The 20,508-nt window shown below is 42.9% G+C and overlaps 1 protein-coding gene across 1 annotated transcript; it reads right to left on the reverse strand.

The window, feature by feature from the left end:
• Nucleotides 1-4,496: 4,496 nt before the first annotated feature.
• LOC103702885 (putative BOI-related E3 ubiquitin-protein ligase 3) lies at nt 4,497-5,845 on the reverse strand. The gene is made up of 3 exons (XM_008785516.5): nt 5,664-5,845; nt 5,280-5,571; nt 4,497-5,194 (listed from the first exon to the last, which is right to left on the reverse strand). The coding sequence occupies exons 1-3, from the start codon at nt 5,717-5,719 to the stop codon at nt 4,673-4,675; spliced, it is 870 nt and encodes a 289-aa protein (XP_008783738.3). The 5' UTR covers nt 5,720-5,845; the 3' UTR covers nt 4,497-4,672.
• Nucleotides 5,846-20,508: the final 14,663 nt, after the last annotated feature.

Genomic DNA, 20,508 nt, shown 5'->3' on the forward strand with positions numbered 1-20,508 from the left:
CAACTTGCACCTCATCTAAATTGCGGTCTTGCGATGATATTAACATTATATCAAGATTATGTTATTATGATTTGCTAAGCCATGTTATCCGTTTGCAGTGCAAAGGAAGGGATAGGGCAAGGTACCATGACAATTAGTAGCGTGGCCTCCCACAGCATAAGCCATCTCTCGTTTGATCCGCAAAGTATAGTTCACGGTCAAGGCCATATCAAGTACGGGCTTTGTCACCTGAACTTGGAACAGTCCCACATTAAACAAATGAAAATGGTAGCTCACAGTGCAGAGGATGGACAAATTCTTATTCATTTCCAATGGAGCCTTGCTTGGGATCATTGCCAACGCGCGACAAGCCTATTATTCTAGGCCAAGGCACAAGGCTACCTTAGATCCAATTAATCTATTAAAAGCTGAGAGATATCACATAACTTCGTTTGTGAGCTTTTGTTATCCTGCATATTTTTTTGTCCAAAGTATATATAGAAGAATCAATGAACAAAGAACCAGTCAAATAGTGTTATTGGTGGTTGAATTGTGGAGGATTTTGGTGTTGATATTCTGCTCAACTTTTAAGACCTACAGTGTATATATATATATATATATGTATGGCCAACAAGAAGAAGACAATCATTTCATATAATATGGAATGGTTGTATGCTTTTCATTTACCTTTTTCTTAGTTTCACCCATTACTTATTTGATTCATTCTCCAAAGCAAAACTTAGCACATTGGATGGTTGCACCCATTACTTATTTCATTCCCATCTTTATCGGTCCTTGCTTCAACACTGTAATAAACAATATTGTCTTTGCTTTAGGCCTACTCCTCCATCCTCCAAAAGTGAAGCCATGGCAGTCATTGAAAGTCCCCACGCATCATTTATAGGTGGAGGGGGAGTTATGTGCTCCCTTTTGGGACTTTGGCCATTGAAATCCTCACCCAAAGCGGATGCATTGGAGGAGGGTGTTGTCTAAGGTATCATTTTTAGGTGGTGGGGCAGGAGGAGTTGTGCCTTCCTCTAACTCTAGGGGTTGGGGTAGCTGATTCTTATCTCAACCCCTCCATACCTTTCTGAAAGACATAAGGAGAGCCCTAGGTCACTGCTGGAAGAGGAGATGGGCAAATGAGTTGTCTTATAAATGCTGGGGCCACTCCTAAAGAGTATGATGCTTAGAACAAAGGAAGAATCAACATCAAATCCTTCATGGAGAGGGGAGTGCAAGGCTGCCCATAAGAGAAAGTCTGGGTTCCCATCATCCTGGCATATTCTATACCAAGCCATCATGCATGGTCCCTCACAACACACCACCCCAAGTGCAAGGCTCATGTCCATCCTTCAAAAATTATGGCATGCATCCTTCCATCTCTTTCAGATGGGGGCAAGCCCACTAAAAATAATAAAAGCACAGGAATGGGGCCAAGATACCTGAAGTCTTTTTTCTTTTTTTTTTTTGTTCCTTCAAATGGACAAGCTAGCTAATCCCATATAAGGAGAAAATAAAGAAAAACAAATATAAATGGAAGCATCGGCCCGTACGTCCTTGTCCTCTTGATCATTGGCAGGGTGCGTGGGGTGTACGTTGGATGATGAGGAGTGGTCCGCAAATGCGATAGCTCCAACTCCATTGTCTTCAAGTGGATGCTTGAATTAATTCCATCACAGGGTGGTTGCTATGTAGAAAACATTCCAAAGTAATTCTTTTCTTTTGAAATATAATGAATTATTAACGTTTAACACTTGGAGTAGAACTCCTTTCCTTTAATTTGTTGCTAGCTGATAACTATTAATGCCACCAGTTGCTGAATTTACCACTGTTGGGGAATATCTATGATGAAGATGTTCTAAGGACTAGATTACTTGTTCCTTGCTAAAGAGCCAAACTCTAAGGGGAGGGGGAGGACCCACATGACATTGATATGTGACACAATGGATGGGGACCAAGGCAAGAGACTGCCACAAACTCCATTCTCTGCGTCCTTTTCTTTCTGTCTAATCAAGAGATGGAGATGGACATAGGGGTGGCTTTGTTTCCCAAGTTTTTAAAACTTTGGCACTGTTTGATGTGGGAACGGGCTCTCAAGTTCAAAGCACCACGCCAGGTATACACACTTTTAGGAGAAGTGCGCTGCACCCTAACCCTAATATCCAACCATTGATATGCTTTCTTATTTATTCCACACCAGAAGTGTGGGTCATAAAGAGTTGGAAGACCATGTTGGAATGGTGGTGCATTAACTTGTAGGCTACCATAGATATTTGTCTTCAAAGCAATATGGAACTGCATGCCTTGTGAAACTTTACCTCTAGTGTTCACTAAGATTCATTCTCCCATTTAATTAGAAAGTGTCTCAAATCCTTTCCAACTTGTTTTGGCCATTCTTGCCTCCTTATCAATCTTTCCACATGGATTTGAAACCACTCCTTGTCCTTGTCTAACATAAGTCACACATACCACTCTCTCTCTCTCTCTCTGATCTCTCTCTCTCTTTAAAGTTACACAACTCTTGTGTAACTTTATCCTTTGTGGTTTCACCAAGCGTTACAACAATTTTCTTGTTAACTTCATGGCAATAGGACCTCTTTATCCAACAACTTCCTCTCTCTCTCTCTCTCTCCCTCTCTCTCTCTCTCACACACACACACACAGAGAAGTCATGGCAATAGGACCTCTTTATCTGTCTAACGGCTTCCTCTCCCTCACACACAAAAACAAACACGCACACAGAGAGAGAAGGGGAAAAAACGGAGGCCAGGGAGTTGGAAGATTTCATTCCAGTGAAAAGTTTGTTTAAAAGAAAGAAGAAATGAACAAGAAAACAGAAAAACACACATACTGCTAAAAAACAAACCCCCTTTATCTGCCTACCGTCGCAATACATAATGGACAAATTCCAATGAATCATTAGATTGGCATCAGAATTCAAAAGTTATCTACATGCTTTGCTTGCATAAAAAAAAAGAAATCTATTCGCTTTACTGTCAAAATTCCATGCAGCTGGTTCCCATCACTGATCCCCACTCCTCAGTCATCGTATACAACACTAACCTTCCAAAGTCCTAAAAGCATGCAAGCTAACGTACCGCAATAATGGAGTTCTTATTCTTGTGCTCTTTCCTTAAAGCATAATGCCAAGTTCTTATACTCCACACCAATTTAACCAAGACGACTCATTTATTCCCTGCAGCATAATCGACAAATTGACAGATAACAAAGAAAACTGAAAGATTCATCTTCACGCAAATTAATGACCGCTTCAAGATCATCTGTTTTTTTTACACTAATCATCGATATTTCTGTGCAAATGGATGAATGAAAAAGTTTTAAGTATTTTGAAATCTGTATAAAGTATGATTTAACATTCAACATTATGGAACAAGGTTAACCATTTTTTCGTGAGAAAGATACAACCGAACCTCCAAGAATGTATGCAGCTTATATCTTGTTCATATTGATCAAGCTCTGGTGCTGGACAAACTAAGATCTGACAAATTTAGAGCCAAACACCGCTCATGAATAAAATGGTTGTACCATAAGGAGATAAAAGCTAGCAGCCAAATACCATCTCAAAAGTCCAAAAAGAATAAAAGATATTCAAGGATAAGGGTCCTAACATTTGACTAATAGAGGTCACGTGAGACAGAGGTGGTGGCGGTGGGATGGCTTAAAAAGATCCTGCGGACCACAACAGGAACCACCGGCACGAATCATGATGGTCCCTCCATCATTTGATATTTGATGAGATGATGACGCCGATTCGACAACTCAATGGCCTGTGGTGCTATCAGAAATATCAGACATCTGACGGCCCAGATCAATCGCGCAGCTCGATGAGGGAGACCGCGGCGTGGTGTGGAATCGTCTACGTGGCTGGATCGTAAGGTGCCACGACGTGAGCTATTCACGTGGACCCACCGGGTCTCACGGGCGATTCACGTGGGGCCGGAGAGCTCGGCGACGAAAAGGGCTTGCGGTGGGGCCCGATGGCGGAGCGTTATCCCCAACCACTTTGTCGCCTGGTCCTCCGCCCGGCCCAGCCGGGATTTCGCGCGCCCTCCTCGTTTGTCCTCTTCGGGGGGGGGGGGGGGGTCCCGGTTAACTTAGCTCGCTGCAAGCGGACACCCCAACCGACACCCGCACCCACCGCTCCTGGAACTGCTCGAAACCAACGCCGCTTCGTGAACCCCCCCCCCCTGTGAGTCCCATACATCGAAACATGCCGTATAACCCACTGTAATCATCGGATGGGTTCTTGATGGCTGTTATAAAAACGGACGTGGGTTTTCTTTGTCGTGTGGTACGTGAGCGTGGGGCATTACACGTGGCGTGTGGTGATGTCTCCTCTTCGTGCTGTTAGTTCATAGTGCTTGCCTTTCGGTTTGGCTGCTTCTGTTCTTCTTTTTTTTTCATCGAGCTGGAAAAGCCGGGATTCGAAGGAAAGAACGACAATAACTCGATCACATCATGCACAACATGATGATGCCACTGAGAAGAAGAAATTTGGAAAGATTTGATCATGAGTAGCTTTATAAATAATTAAAAGAAATTTTTCTTTTCATCTAAAGCTATGAACATAATCCGACGAAGAGAGAGAGAGAGAGAGAAAATGTCTTCGAAAACGCAGACTAAAAATTCTGTATGATCTGAGCATGCTATCTGTTTATTCTTCTCGGATTCAGGACATGTTTACATTGACACTGCCGCTCTTACTGCATTTACAGATGGGACAGGCGTCGATCGCCGGAGCGCAGGCCGAGCACAGGCAGAGATGCCGGCACGGCAGCAGCAGCACCGAGGGCTCGCTTTCTCGGCAGTTCCGGCAGGCTCTCATCCATCGGTTCGTCAGCTTTATCTCCTCTTCTTGGTTGTCGCCGCAGCAGCATGACTCGGCGTCGGCCGCCTCGCCCTCGCCGGTGCGATCCTCCTTGACCTTCGCCTGGGCTGCGAGGACATGCTCCAAGTTGATCCGGAGAACGTTCGCGGTGGCCTCGTTGTTCTGAGCCAAATCCCTCCATATCTGGTTCTCCACGCACAGGCTATTGATGCGATCCTCTAGCGCCCAGTTGAGCTTGCCAAGCCTCTCGATCTCCTCTTCCTTAGCCTTGAGCCGTTTCGATACTCTCTCCTCGACTGCCGCGAGGACTTGCCTTGCGAAACGCTTTCGCCGCTCCATCAGCTCGAGTCTCACCTTCTCTACCTGCAAGCATCGATCGAACTCGTTATACCGATCGAATAAATACGATCAAATTCGGCAGCTGTGGGTGTCAGAATGTGAGAATTACGTGATGAACGATGAGCCCATCGATGTCGACCATCTGCTGCTGGACGTGGGAGGAGATGTCTTCACCGAGGAAGGAGAGCGGGCGGTCGGAGTCTCGCGATCTCTTCTTAGGGAGCGACGCCACGGCGGTGGCAGCCAGGTTGTTGAAGGTGAGACTGCTTTCTGAGGCGGCGGTGGGGGTGGTGGGATTGTAGAAGGGGATGAAGGAGCCGGTGGTGCCGGAGACCGGCGCAACGAAGCTCATTTGGGTGTTGTAGATGCTGGATTGGTTCTCCACAGCGTTGGTGATTTCCCTGCCGCAAGAATTATAAGAATAGCAAGCGTTGTCTTGTGAATAATATATATGAAGTAGAGGGAATAAAGGTGGCGAGGAGTTTTTTGATACCTGTTTCTAAGGAGTCGGGAGGGGAAGAGGTGAAGATGGTGGGCTTCAACTGCCATGAGAGGTGTGTTTATATGTTGTGGGTGTGGGGGATGTTTACTATTTCTTGTGGGTTGAAGAGAGAAAAGAGAGGAGAGGTGGGAGGAGGAGGGTGTGGAAAGGAATGGGAGGGGACATGCAATTGAAATGGGTGGGGAGAGGTGGGGTTTATTTAGGGGTTTGGTTTAGAGAGAGAGAGAGAGAGAGAGAGAGAGAGAGAGAGAGAGAAATTTTGTTTGTACTCATTCATGTTCAGTAAAAGAAATAAAGAAATTGGTATTTGTTTTAGAGTACATAGAAATAGTGCTGTAAGTTCAGGTGCAGGGCTGTTAACAAGCCGAGCCAAGCCCGAGCCTGGGAGAGCTCGGCTCGGCTCGGCTCGTTTCACAGAAGCTCGAGCTCGGGCTCGGTAACGAGCTCTATATTGGGCTCGAGTTCAGGCTTGCTTGGCAAAGCAAAGGCTCGGGCTTGAGCTCGTAAAGCTCGTTTCAATTACGAGCTCCAGAACGAGCCCGAGCTCGGGCTCGTAATCGGGCTCGAGCTCGGGCTCGGGCTCGATAATAGGCTATTTTTCTCTATGTGGTCATATTTTTATGAATTATAGTGCTGAAATAAGATTTTTCAGTGGGAGACTAGAGCTCGTTTGGGCTCGTGAGCTGCTCGGGCTCGGGCTCGGATGTAAACGAGCCTCATATTGAGCTCGGGCTCGGGCTCGTTTGACTAACGAGCCAGGCTTTTACCGAGCCGAGCCCGAGCCGAGCTTTTATCGAGCCGAGCCCGAGCAGCTCGGCTCATTAACAGCCCTATTCAGGTGGGGCCAAAAAGGCTTTAATTGATGGGCCAAGAAGCTGTTGTGGTTTGTTGTGGCGGTAGTGAGAGAAAAGAGGCAAAAGCGGGGAGAGTTTTGAACGAAATCTTCTCCTCTTTCGTTATGTCATTTATATCAAAATTTTTATTTAATGAGAGGGGAGGGGATTCGGGACTGACACGCACCGCTCCCGGACACGTGTCGTCCGACAGTCACATGCGGGCACGCGGGCCGCGGAGGTACCTTATTCTTCCCGCGCCCAACGTGAATGGGCCGCTCCACTGGTGGGCCCCGCGTGCGGCACGTGTGGGATCCGACAGTTATGGGGACCACGGTTGTGGGGCCCGCGGGCTTCCCCGGTTTGGACCCTTCTGCCCGTGCCGTTCTCGTGCTTCGCTCCCCCCACCCCCGGGCAAAATCTCGTTTCACCTGACTCACCATGTGACTATGTGAGTCCTCTACAAAAAATGTGTGGAATCAAATATATCACTCATACATTTACAATGATACACTCATTGTCTCAATTTTATAATTTCTAATTGATCATACACTTACAAATAATCTATTAAATCTGATTCCATTTTTTTTTATAGAACTATAGATTTATTTGATTTACAGCAAAATAAAATAAAATATCTTTTCTAAAAAGCTGATGTATGAATATATATATATATATATATATATATATATATATATATATATATATATATATATATATAAGTAGTTTTTGTATGTTTTACTTATGTTCGATTGAGTATCTAATTTTCTAAAAAAAACTTGTTAATGTAAAAGATCTTATTTCATTCTATTTCAAAACTTATGGATGCTTTTAGAAGAAAAAAAAAATTCTAATTGTTAGCCAGACTTTTCTATGTTCCACATTAATTTTTTCTTCTCATAAAATATGAAAATTTTATTTTTCATATAAAAACCATCTTTTTATTTTTCTAAAAAAATTAATTAAATATAAAATATTTCTTATTTTTTCTTTCTGGTTCGCAAACAAGTCTTATGGCTTTACCATCTAACCAATCACATGTAAAATAAAAAATAAAGAAAAAAAAAAATAGACAGGGTGGGAGAGTTGAGGAGTGTTTGTTTATTATAATAAATTGTTTGGGAGATTAGAGGACTGGATTAAATGGAACCTTTGGGGTGTATACGGTTTGATAGAAGTCAGAACAAACAGCCAACCACATGGTGGAGTGCATTATTCTCTCATTGGAAATATGGAAGAATTGTTTATTTTTCTAGAAAACACTAGCATTATTGATGCTCTTAGTACTCCTTTGTTCCCACCAATTGATTTGACGTGATATTTATTATGTTTCGCACGTCAGCTTGGATTCTTTGTGTAACTTCCATGCAGATTTCCTTAGTTTTGCATCTCCTTGCTGGAAACCAGCTTTGTGTAGGCTCCAATTGGTTTAGTGTTTTATGTGACTTTTATTTCCCTTTATCCCTCATTGTGCTGAATCTTCTGTTGTTTTTGAAGGATTAACAAAATAAAATCCAGGATTATCTTGAGATTTTATTAACCTACCAGCTATTACAATTATTATGTAGAATTTGATTTGATTCGGTACAATATGTATTTTTCATTCTTGATGCATATTATGTGAAATTTACATTAAGAATGGAAAAATATATTGCACAAAATCAAATCAAATCCTACACAATGGTCGTAATACTAGCAATGCTAAATAGCATTGCTTCTTGTAGCTTCACTCTAATAGAAATTCTTTTTTAAAATATATATTTTGAAATATCAAATATGATACCTAGAAAGCATGCATTTGTAGGAACATACTAAAATACAAATCAATTTGGAAGCGAAGGTTATGTAGGTACCTACCAAAATACAATAAAAAAAATAAAGCAAAAATTTACCAAAAGTAATGATAAGACTTGCATACAAACAAGAGGAACTTAACACTGCCATGTAATGATAATTTTAAGATTGTGCATGCCAATGTAGACTCAAGAGAGTATAATATTTTTCTCTGACAATGTAACTGGAAGCTTGCAGTGGCATAAAATTATGGCCCTTGTAATATAGTGGTGTTTGTGTTCTAGCTAAGGATGGGCATGTTCAAAGGTGGATTATCTTGTACTATTATATTATGCACTCACCATATAAACTTGTTTGTGCTTTGATTTAATAAGCAGTTTCACCTTCAAGTGTGCCATGATCTCAAGCTTTCTCAGTTTACCACACATGGTGATGGTGGGTGACAAACTTATTCCCTATGTCTTTCTGAATGCCTCGTGACTCAAAATAAACTACCATTATTAAAACTAAATCATTAAACATTTTGAGTCAGATCCATGCAATCACGCGATCATGGGCCATTACAATGCATTAGTCACCCCCCACTCCATCTTAGAATACTCCGTATATGGAAAATAGGGATGGAGATCGAAAATAGCATGAAAGAGAAATGCCCATCTAGCATATACAAATAGGTGCATGGATTCTCCTCCATTGCACCATTCCTTGTCTCCATTATTGCTTCCATCAACCCCAACCATATCACCACCCACATTGTTTAATTGCCAAAATCACAAGACCTTAGAAGCTAAAGATTAGAAAAAGAAGGTCACATAACCCCACAATATTTAGGGTGGATCAAGCAAGATTCGAAAGCGATAGCCCCTCAGATGGCTAAGATTGTTCGATTTTCATCACAATCGAATCCTGAACGTCCGACGAATCTCGCGAAAAGTAAAGAGAGGAGAGGATAACATGCGTGTTCGTGCTTCCCCCTTTTTGCGGGCAATTGGAAGCACCTTGACTTGTGGGCACAACCCCACATCTTTTTCCTTTTCCCTATCCAACTTAAAGTTGAATCCTCTATACATGTGCCCTGCCATCTTCCCCTCCACCCTTTTTCTTGGTCCTACTTCCCATTTGGTAAGAATCTCACTAACTCCCCCTCTCTTCTTCCTCCCACCTTTCTCTCCCCTTTGTTCTCTTATCCTTTTCCTTTTTCTTATATATGTCATTGCTCTTCACCATTGCTCTAAGGAAGATATGATATGTTCAAAGCAAAGGTTGTACCATACTCTGACCCAAAGGATAGAAAAGTTGGATGTCAGGTTTCCAACACACAAAGCCCAAAGCAGCTCCCTCACCTTGGTTGAGAGTTAGTTGTGACGCAACTTCCCCGCCACCTCTTTCATTGGGGGTTTGGTCTCCTACCCTTATCATTATTCCGTGCGCTGGAAACATGCCTTACTTGCGCACTTGTGCTTACAAGGGCCCTTCCAAAGAGCTTTGCTTGGAATCCATGCCCTTACATGGGACCTTTGGGTCCCCAAGAGATGCAAAAGAGTCCATGGAGGGGTTGTGGTGTTCACTTAAAATCCTTGGTTCTTTTCACTCGAGAAATGATCATATGTGGGACCTTGATACCTATCATTTGTGTTGAGGCATCAATGACTTGGAAAGCTAAAACCAAACTATTAGAGCAACGATTAAACTTTACATTAAGAAGTGTCTCTTCTACACATCCGTCTCCAATCCATAATAAGGAATAATTAGGATTCATTACATTCTTAGAAAATACATCTAGAAGCAGAGTATCAGAAGTTTGGCAAGGATACGTTCGAGTTTAAAATCCAAATCATTCTTCAGTGAGCTGATGTTTTTAATAAGTAGAACCAATTCAATTTGTGTCGACCTGCGATCAAATCTCCAGTCTCTTTTCAGTGGAAAAATGGTCTTATGTGATTCCTTTTGGAGGCAATTGTGTGAAGTCTCCACCACGGTAGCGATTACTTGGAAAGCTAAATTAAAGTCATTGACTCTAAAATAAGCACTAATCAACTCATACCATGTGGTTGTTTGGGATAAAAAATAAAAAATAAAAACATGCAGTATATCATAAGCAGGGCAAACAATAAAATCGAGTTTATATCAGCCTTCAACAGGAACGGTCAAGCTAAACGCTATAATTAACATATTCATTTCTACTCACATTTAGCTTGCGATTATAGATGATAAAGACAATATTGGATTAGCAGCACTATTCTATGGAGAAGAAAAATATTACAGGTAAAAGGTTTGATTGAAGCACCATGTAATGTAGGACAGGATTAGGCCCACATGTTCCCTAATCATCCATCACCAGATCCTATGAAGTGTTTCCTCGGCCGCTCGATGCAGACTAAAGCATAATATGAGCTTTAAAATTTTCAACCCTCTATAAGACTACCTATATATGTATGTTAATAGGATGACCAATCACTGATCCCTTTCTTCATGCATCAGACAATGCCATTAGGTGAGCATATTTGTTTGATAGCCAACAAAGCTGACCCACTCCAACAGCAAGGGCAATGACTGGTGATGCAATTTAACCCTAGTGGATGCTGGCCTGGAAAGATGGATATCTAGGGCTACCATTCTTTCTTTGTGAAAAGGGACACCCCAACTTGTGAAGAACTGTTTGGCATGCTTAGCCTAATTGGACAATGACAAGGTTTTTAGCTTTGGTAGAGCCATTAGCCAAGGAATAGAACTGGTCTTTTCTTTGTCACTTTTAATGTAGTGCTGATAGATATTAAGCTCTTGGATGCAAAAGAGCCTTGGAATAGGTCAGAAGATGATGGGATTGTACCTGAAGAATATGACTGGTCCAAAGGCCTAGTGAGAACCTTGCATCTAATTCCAACAAAAAATTGAAAATGAAGGACCTAAGCTTGCACCCTAAGGATATGTGGTCCAAGGATAAGAGATGATCCTACAAGTCATGCATGGATTTGGGTTTTATTTTTTTGAGGAAAAGCAGTTTTGGAATTTATTCAGAAAAAAAGTGATTCTTGGTCATCTACAGATTTATTTTATTTTTTTTTGGTGAAAGATAACTGCACTACATGTATGGCAGGGTTTCTTTCATCTTTTGCTTCCTTGATCAAATGATACAGCGAATTACATGGCAACTTGTCAATTGCATGTGATATTTAATTCGATCGAAAAGGCAAAACTAATACAATAATTAAATAAATAAATAAATAAATCGGCGGATCACAATAAACCAAAGAAATGGAGGGAAAATGGCATTTTTTGGTTCCACTCAATGCAATCAATGGGTTGAGTTACTGCACCAATAAGACAAATGCCTGAAAATTAAATTTGTTTCATAAGGATGATGCAGTCCAAATTAGAGACTATTGACAACTAGTTTGGAGACTATGATTATTGTGTTTTTCTGGCAGTGGTCAATTAAGATGGCCCTCAGCCACAAGTTTAAGATGCAAGGCTCCTATTCTGCTCAGACAATGTAGGGCGCAAGAGTGATGAATAAGAAGACTGAACAATTAGAATCCAGATAAGTCGCAAGAAATCGAGTGCGACAGATGGAAAGCATGGTATTTGGACCAATAGTAGAAGCATATAAAGTTGGGCACCTTAGCAAGATATAGAACAAGAAAGTAAAAGGAAAGATCATTGCTTCCAATTGGACATCAGCAGCCTCTATCAGTGCCTTTCAGGCAGATGTTTTGAACCAGCTGCCACTACTTAAAATCCAAAGAGTGGTTTTGGTTGCCTCTGACCAGCAACACATCAAAGCATTAAAAGAAAAATCACAGCATCCACCACTATTTTTTGTTTTATACTTTAGGTTTTAGCTCACATGATGGCTTTTGGTGGAGAGCACACCCAAAACCAGTCTTGACAGAATCTGGTCACAATCAAATACACCTCACATATATTCGCCACTTCGATGTGCCATTGCTGATTTCAATAACAGGAAGCAGCCACTGACCCACTCCTCCATGCCTCCTTGACATGGCACCATCAGCATTCAGGCTCATCATGTCAATATACACCATGATTCATCGCTGAATGTTTAACAAGAGATCATCTACCTTTCCAACTACCAGTTAGATTGCTGGATGTAATTATTTGAATTCCTCCTTTTGTGCTTGGTGCAGCAGCATGCTCTCCCTCTAGACTTTTGGTGCAGTAAAGTTGTTAGCTTAAAATTCATCTAGGAGATATCTAAGCTTAGTTAGGTTTGTCAACACAAGAAGAAAATAATCTTTTGAAAGGTTTTCATGGTCTGCCACATCTAGCAAGGTTGTTCTATTAGTTCTAACTTTCACCAATAATTTTTCGTTATATCCAATCAATAATTTCTCAGGCATGGAACCCAGATGCATCAATCCAGATTGAATGTCGCCTACTCACCACTCAAATCATTGAACACGGAATAGTAGGAAGAAGTCAGAGGCAAGTAATTTGTCAATGTTGTTGAACAATATCAGACTGGAACTTTCCTTCATCTCTTGCTCCACCAGATAAATGATTTCAGAAGGCAAGTTTGGTTTTAAACAAAGAAAATACTCTCAAAACCACACAGGATCTCTTCTACTTTCTATTTAGTTTTAGGCCAATTGCCATAAATTTTTTTTTCCAATACGGTTAGCTTAGGGATTTGAAAGTATCTCAATGAAGGGATATCTAAAAAATAACTAGATTTTTAAAAAGTGGCTTTTCTCAACCCCTCAAATCTGTTTGTAGCTCATCTTTAACTTATTTTTTATTACCCCTATATACTTGAGAAGGTGAAAGTCCATGCGTCACAAAGAAGTTGAAGACAAAATGATTGGATTTATGAAGTTCCACATGTCCTCACCTTCTCAATTATATGTCAGTACAATTTGTTGCTACAGATACAACCACTTCTAGAAAACAGAATAAGCATTTTCTTTTCGATTGGAAACAGAACAAGCATTTTCATTTATCAATTACTACCACCAATCTGTTCTGTTGTTGTCACCATTAAAGAAATGCACACTATAAGCTCTAGCTATGCTATTCACAGGCTTTCTTAGTCATATCAGTATGATAAGTGTATTTTTCTCAACAAAAAAAAAAAAAAAAAACAAAATCAATATGGTTTATTTGATGACTTGTTTTTGTACCATGTGTTACGGGGGGTTCCCCGAATTTAGTCCCACATCGGCTAATCAGCGGAAAGGTCTGTGCCTTAAATGGGGGGCTCAATAACCTCTTCTCACCGAGGCGCCTTTTGAAGGGCAAACCCATGAGGGGTGGAATGGGTGGTTCCACCCGGGGCGCCGTCAAAGCGCGGACCCCCGGGAGCGGTCACGATCCCCGATCCCCAAAGCGGACAATACCTCGGTGAGGACGCGGTCGCTTTCCCTGCTCGGCTGGTGTGTGGGCTGTGCTGGTGACGGGGTGCAAATCCCGCATCAGATGGCGCTAGAAGGAGGGCCTGGACATGACGGCACCAGAAGACCGCATCGGATGGTGGGGGAATGCAGCTTCCCCCCTTAGTACATGAGAACCTCGTCACCAGAAGACCGCATGACGGCCGGCCTTGGACGGCCGAGGTCGGTCGCCGACCTCGGCACTTCTGACCCGGAGACCTCCCGACCTCGGAGGTCCGTCCTCGCCGCCCACCTACCGCGGTTGTACCCTTCCGAAGTCTAGCCAGGGGCCATACCCTGCCACCGCCTCCAGCATTTAATACGCATGATCTCTGCAAACCCACAGTTCACTCAACAATTAATGCATATCTCCGACTCACTCAACAATTAATGCATATCTCCGACTCACTCAACAATTAATGCGCGTGGCTCCTGTTACCTATGGATCCTCAGCTCTCCACGACAAATCGGCTCAGCAGGGTCCAGTCGGCCGTGACAACTCTCTGATCCCGGCTTCACCTCCGACATCAAGGCAATGATTCACCTGATCGCGCGCCAGCTCAAGCAACGTGCTGAGTCGTACGACGGCCTCGCCCTATCACATCACAGGTAATCCGACCCCCCTATAAAAATGGGACCCTACCTTCCCGAGGGGGGGGGACGGAGAAAAACTCAGCAAAAAATATATCTTCCTCCACTCTAAAAAACTAAGCCCCTCCCTCTGACTTAAGCATCGGAGGGCCGGCGCCGGAAGACCCGGCCACCGGCTTTTTTTGCAGGCACCCCTATGGAGGACGCCGCTCGCCGACGGACCGCCACCCACCAGTGCCCACCGGAGCTCCCCCTCCTCAGCCGACGGCCGCCCCCGGGTCCAATTTCCAGCAACAGATGGCGCTAGAGGAAGGGTCTGGCCCTCCGCCTATCCAGCAAGGAGCCGACCCGGGCACAGGACCTTCCCGCTGGGGGGGCTGTGTTACGGGGGGTTCCCCGAATTTAGTCCCACATCGGCTAATCAGCGGAAAGGTCTGTGCCTTAAATGGGGGGCTCAATAACCTCTTCTCACCGAGGCGCCTTTTGAAGGGCAAACCCGTGAGGGGTGGAATGGGTGGTTCCACCCGGGGCGCCGTCAAAGCGCGGACCCCCGGGAGCGGTCACGATCTCCGATCCCCAAAGCGGACAATACCTCGGTGAGGACGCGGTCGCTTTCCCTGCTCAGCTGGTGTGTGGGCTGTGCTGGTGACGGGGTGCAAATCCCGCATCAGATGGCGCTAGAAGGAGGGCAAAACCGTGAGGGCAGTGGTCTCCCCCCGTCTGCGCTGGACGCGCGGGCCGGAGCACCCAGAGGGCAGTGGTCTCCCCCCGTCTGCGCTGGACGCGCGGGCCGGAGCGCCCAAAGCGGACAATACCTCGGGAGGAATGCAGTCCTCTTTCTCTGCTAGCTTAATGTGGGCTATGCTATTGTGTGAGGCTCCGGCAGAATGCCGTCCCCGCAACAGATGGCGCGCCAGGTAGGGGGCGCCTCCTCCCACCGTTGACTACCGCTCGGGACTGTGGAGGCTCAAGAACCTTCCCGCTGGGGGGGCTATGTTGCGGGGGGGGGAGGGGGCCTTGAATTTAGTCCCACATCGGCTAGTAGCGGAAAGGTTCTGTGCCTTAAATGGGGGATGTAAATCCTTTCTTCTCGAGGCGCCTTTTGAAGGGCAAAACCGTGAGGGCAGTGGTCTCCCCCCGTCTGCGCTGGACGCGCGGGCCGGAGAGCCCAGAGGGCAGTGGTCTTCCTCCATCTGCGCTGGACGCGCGGGCCGGAGCGCCCAAAGCGGACAATACCTCGGGAGGAACGCAGTCCTCTTTCTCTGCTAGCTTAATGTGGGCTATGCTGTTGTGTGAGGCTCCGGCAGAATGCCGTCCCCGCAACACCATGTATCAGTTTTCAAATGTTTCAATCCAGCCCGCTGATTACTCCAGCTAAAAGAAAAGAACTTTTTATTCATCAAAAGGTCAATGCACAAATGAGACTGCAGAAACAAGAAGCTATATGCCAAGGGCTTAATGTCAAAGTTCCGGGAGGACCATCCAAATGATTCATTTTGACTCGAGGAGGAGCCTCCCAGCATGTTCAACATCAAGTATATTTCTTGAAGTTCTACCTTATAGCATGGGAATGTTGGTCAATTTTGATGGTGATTTCAATATTGAATTCAACGGTAGGACTCGTCGACTGCTTTTATATAGATTGACATAATTACTGGTCTACATCGGTGTATTTTTCTCTAGAATTAGCCCATTTCTTTTCCTTTGATGCTCAAACAGAAAAGGCAAATGAACAAGAACAATTTTCAAATGACCCAAGTTCGTTCCATCAACTTGGTAAACTTTATTATCTACCCAAATGAGCTCATCTCCAGAAAATTACTCCATATCTCATAATTCAACCATTCAACAGAAGTGGAGACTCTGGTAACCTTCCTAAGATTTCTAGAAACAACACTCTTCTTTCAACAGACCACCACAGGATCACCAAAGAATATAGAGTATACTTGTGTTCGAACTTCAAAGTTACATGACAACCTTGCATGAGGAACTGAAAAAATCATTAAATTATGGTGTATCATGCTCATATTCTTCATGCTTATCCATCTACTGAGTGGCGATACAGAAAGACAAACAAACAGCAAAACTTTTATGGAAGATATTTGATCCACTTGTAAGAACCCTCCTTTACCATCCAAAGTAGACAACTTTTGAACATTGGAACATGTTCAAGAATAATTAGCTCATCATGCATCTAAATTGTCCGAGGTATGCATGTCAATGCAAAAAGCTCGAGACAACTTTATTCCATAGAACACTTTGTTTTTCACAGACAGATAGGGACACTAATAACAGCATTATAATCAAATCCCCTGCCAAATCCTTGATTTCATACAATGACTTAAAGCAACTTGTTTCAAGCAGAACATGGTGGACATTTTATTGGTCTTCAAACAAACACAAATATTGCGACTCTTAACTTTCATCATATAAACAAAGTAATCTCCAACCCAAATCAGATGATGGTGCTTGAATGTACAGACTATATCCTCTCCTCCCTCCTAAAAGCCCTGATGTTCTCTTCAAGGCTGCACTGTTGTCTATTCATCTCATTATCATCGTATCATAACCAACAGTTATGGAAAAGTCCATTTTGTCCTCACATGAGAAGAATGATGGCTTATGACAAGTGATTGAGAGCCTTGGGCCTGAGAGATACTTCACCGAATGCTTTTATATCATCCAATAGCACCTTCTAGGTGTCCTTCAGATGGATTATCCAAATTGAACGCGTCATCACAACAAAGACACTTGGAACTACTTCTTCACCTAGATGCATCATCAAACAAATGGTTTGAAGAAAATTAGTTGAGTGAATTAATTAATAAATAACATAAAATATTAGTTTTTTCTTTAAATATTATGTTTCATAACAATATAAGTCAAGCTTGCAAGGTAGAAGAGGCTAGACAGTAAAATGCACTATGTAATGACTTCACAGGCATATTTCACCACATATAATTAAATCATGGCCATAATAATTAGAGAACTGTTAACCTATGGCAAAAATAGCTTAGCACATTACAAAATTTTATATTGTAAAATTGATTTCAGTTTGTGTTAGATTTTTTTATATAGGTAGGATAAATGTTGCTGCCTTTATTAAGGTTAGCAATAAACAAAACTTCTAATAATCTTTATGCTGGAAATGAACATAAACATGCAATAATAATGGTAGATTGTTCATATCTATAGTTTATTGAATAATTTTAGAAAATTTGAAACTCATTAACCTGTCTATTTCAAAAATAGTGTTAAATTATTAGATAAAAACCGGGAACAAACATGTTTGGGATTGGCATAACCCAAATTAAATCCAATTTGAATCAAAATGAAAAAAAAAAAAAACTAATCCATTTCCATTCAGATCAAATTAGGTTGGGTTTAAGATTTATTTTTTGATTTATTGAGTTTATCAAGTCAAATCATATCACGAATAATTCAAACAAAAACCATGTATAAATTATAAGAAACAACATAGATTGATGATTGACTGCATAAAGGTTATCAGTAAAAGCCAAACTGGCTTCTTAACTTCATTAGAGAGAAGAGGGATCATGGTTATTTTTCGGAAAGATGAGAGGAGTATATTGTGGATTATACTACTCCACCTCTCCCAATGGAGTAGTTTACTCTGGGTTAAACAAGTTAGCTAGACTTGGACTGATTTTGACCAAAGTAGTTTATTTTGGAATGAGTGGGATAAGAATTTGATGCTTGGTGAAATAACTGGACTAGGTAGCTCTGATTCCATGTTAATCTGCTTCCAAACGCAGCCTAAAGGTTTAGTGCTTCTTGTGGAAGATGCCTTGGTATCCCGTACCATGTTCTAATGTATTATCTGCCATAGGTTTGGACAAGGAGTGCACTCCAAATGCTCCATGGTCAGAGAAAATGTTCCGAACAATCTGCTTCAATGTCCCTGGGCCAGGCAGGTTTGGGACCATGCCGAGATGACAAAAAAACCAATTGAGCCGGGAATACATCTTTCATTCCCTTGCCTCCCCTCCTCACAATCTGGCAGACAGTTGATTAAAGGCCCAAATTGCCTATATTCTCTAACAAATTTGGAATGCTCAAAACTTTCATCTATTCCAAGGTAAGACCCAAAAGATAGTAGAAACTTGAGTAGGCCTACACTATGCTGCTAAACATTTGAATGCTCAAAAGTCAGGTTTGTGGGCAATTCCTCCACTGCGATTGCTTGGATCGTATTAACAGAAATTGCAGCTATCCATTCATTGCTGACATTAGTGGAAAGCGCCTCATATTTATCGTGAAGGGAATCAATCAGGAAACAGTTGCAGCTGATCTTGCTTGCGGTTCTGTTGATATGGTTGTTTATAGCCATGATGGCGGATTGTAGAGGAAGCAATTTCCTAGGAGTTTAGTTTGGTGCCCAATCCCTTCTAATTACCCACCCACTGCCCAACACCTGGAGGAAAACAAAGAGCAAACGTTTAGTCTCTTTAAAAGTGGCCATCAAATCCCTTCACCATATGTCTCTTTGATAATGAATGCTCGTAGTAAGCACTCAAGAAAGAAGATTTTTCTTGAATAAGAACCTGCCTTGCAACAAAAACTTTTGATGTAGACTTTTGGAGCATTTACTCCAAATCTAGCCAACATATGGGTCATCTTTGTACAGATTATGGTACGCCGTACCGGCCCAAACCGGATGGTATAGGATGTACTGTACCGTATCGGTTTGGTACCGGTATGTGGTACAGGTGGCGTATCAACACTCGGTATGCCAAAAAAAATTTGTACCATACCTTGCCGATACTGTGCTAGTGTGGCACTAGTATGGGGTCCAATACAAAGACGGCAAAACTTGGTACAGATCTTCCAAAACTTTAAAGCCAAGAACCCTCACTTGCATGGTGAGAAAGAATGTCTTTGACTCGATGCAGCTACGACAGGATTTTGTATGCCAAGTTTGTACTTGAGATCAAAAGTATCGGTTTAAAGAAATTCTATCCATTATGCATCTTTATCATTGAGCTTGAGCTTATATTGACTATTTATATATCTCAATGTCTCATGATCCGAAAAAGGATAAAGTACTCTGATACAAAGTTGTGCCACTAATGCCCCAAAGCTCAAATGATAACATAGAAGTCTTTATAGTAATGACTATCTTATGTGAGAATTACTCAGTTTTTCAGTAAAGATGGCGATGGACCTGCCATCTTGGCTAAATATTGCAACATTTCCATATCTAAACATTGTTACAAAGCAAGTACCTTGTTGAAGATGGTGGACCTTTAGAAAAGTATTTCACAAATAGTTCTCTAGTAAGCACTTCTTACAAAGTTCTTCCTTCATCTTCTCTTGTGAACCACTGAAGGACTTACCTTCATATGCTCACCAAATTCCAAGTTGCTCCCATCAAATGGAAGCATGCTTCTTCAATTTGGTGGCAACAAACTTCACCTTTTGATGATCAAGGACTTCTTTACAGTCAAAATATCGCTTGAAAATATTGAATCAATTAATGAATTCATCGGGTTGCATCTAACCTTCAAAATCAAGAAGGCCCACCTTAATGTCGTAGTCTCAAAGGAAACCTTAGTCCCTTTGAGTGTGGCAATCAGAGAAAGCCTCTTAGGTCTTTGCTTAACATCCAGCGATTAGCACAATGGAAGGGGTTAAGTTGTGAGGCCCAGCCTCACTGGGCCGGCCCAACACCAAGAGAGGGTCCGAAAGCCCTCTTCCCATTCGGAATAGGGCAGAGCCCTGTTCAACCATGCGGAGGAGTAAAAGTCCTCCACCGCAGGCACTGTCGAAGGCTAGGATAAGCCTAGCCTCCTCTTCGATTAAGTCCATCCGCCGCGATTCTTGCGACGAAGCAACCCCCCCCCCCCCCCCCCGGGCTTATCCCCTCACCCTCTAGCTAATCTCCTTCGGAAAACCTTCTATAAATCTTCTATCTCTCAACGATTGACTCATCTCTGAGCTCCACCGAGCACCTCCTCCTCCCTCTTCTCCAGTGACCGGAGTGCCGCCTCGGCCAAGCGTCGTTGCCGAAGTCCCTTGTTTTTCCTTCTAGACCACCGACGACACTATTTTTGCTTCTTCTCCCTGTTTCGAGCACCGTCGCCGCTAGCCGCCAGACCGAGCCTCCCTCGGCTGAGAACCGCCACCTCCGTCGACCATTGGTAAGCTCTCTTCCCCTATTCCTTCGGTCAAGCCAACCGAGCGGCTTTCTTCCCCTATTTTGGCCAA

Source organism: Phoenix dactylifera, chromosome 1, assembly GCF_051530095.1.
Source record: "Phoenix dactylifera cultivar Ajwa chromosome 1, Ajwa_hap1_PhDact_Kaust_v1.1, whole genome shotgun sequence".
NCBI classification, from domain to species: Eukaryota; Viridiplantae; Streptophyta; class Magnoliopsida; order Arecales; family Arecaceae; genus Phoenix; species Phoenix dactylifera.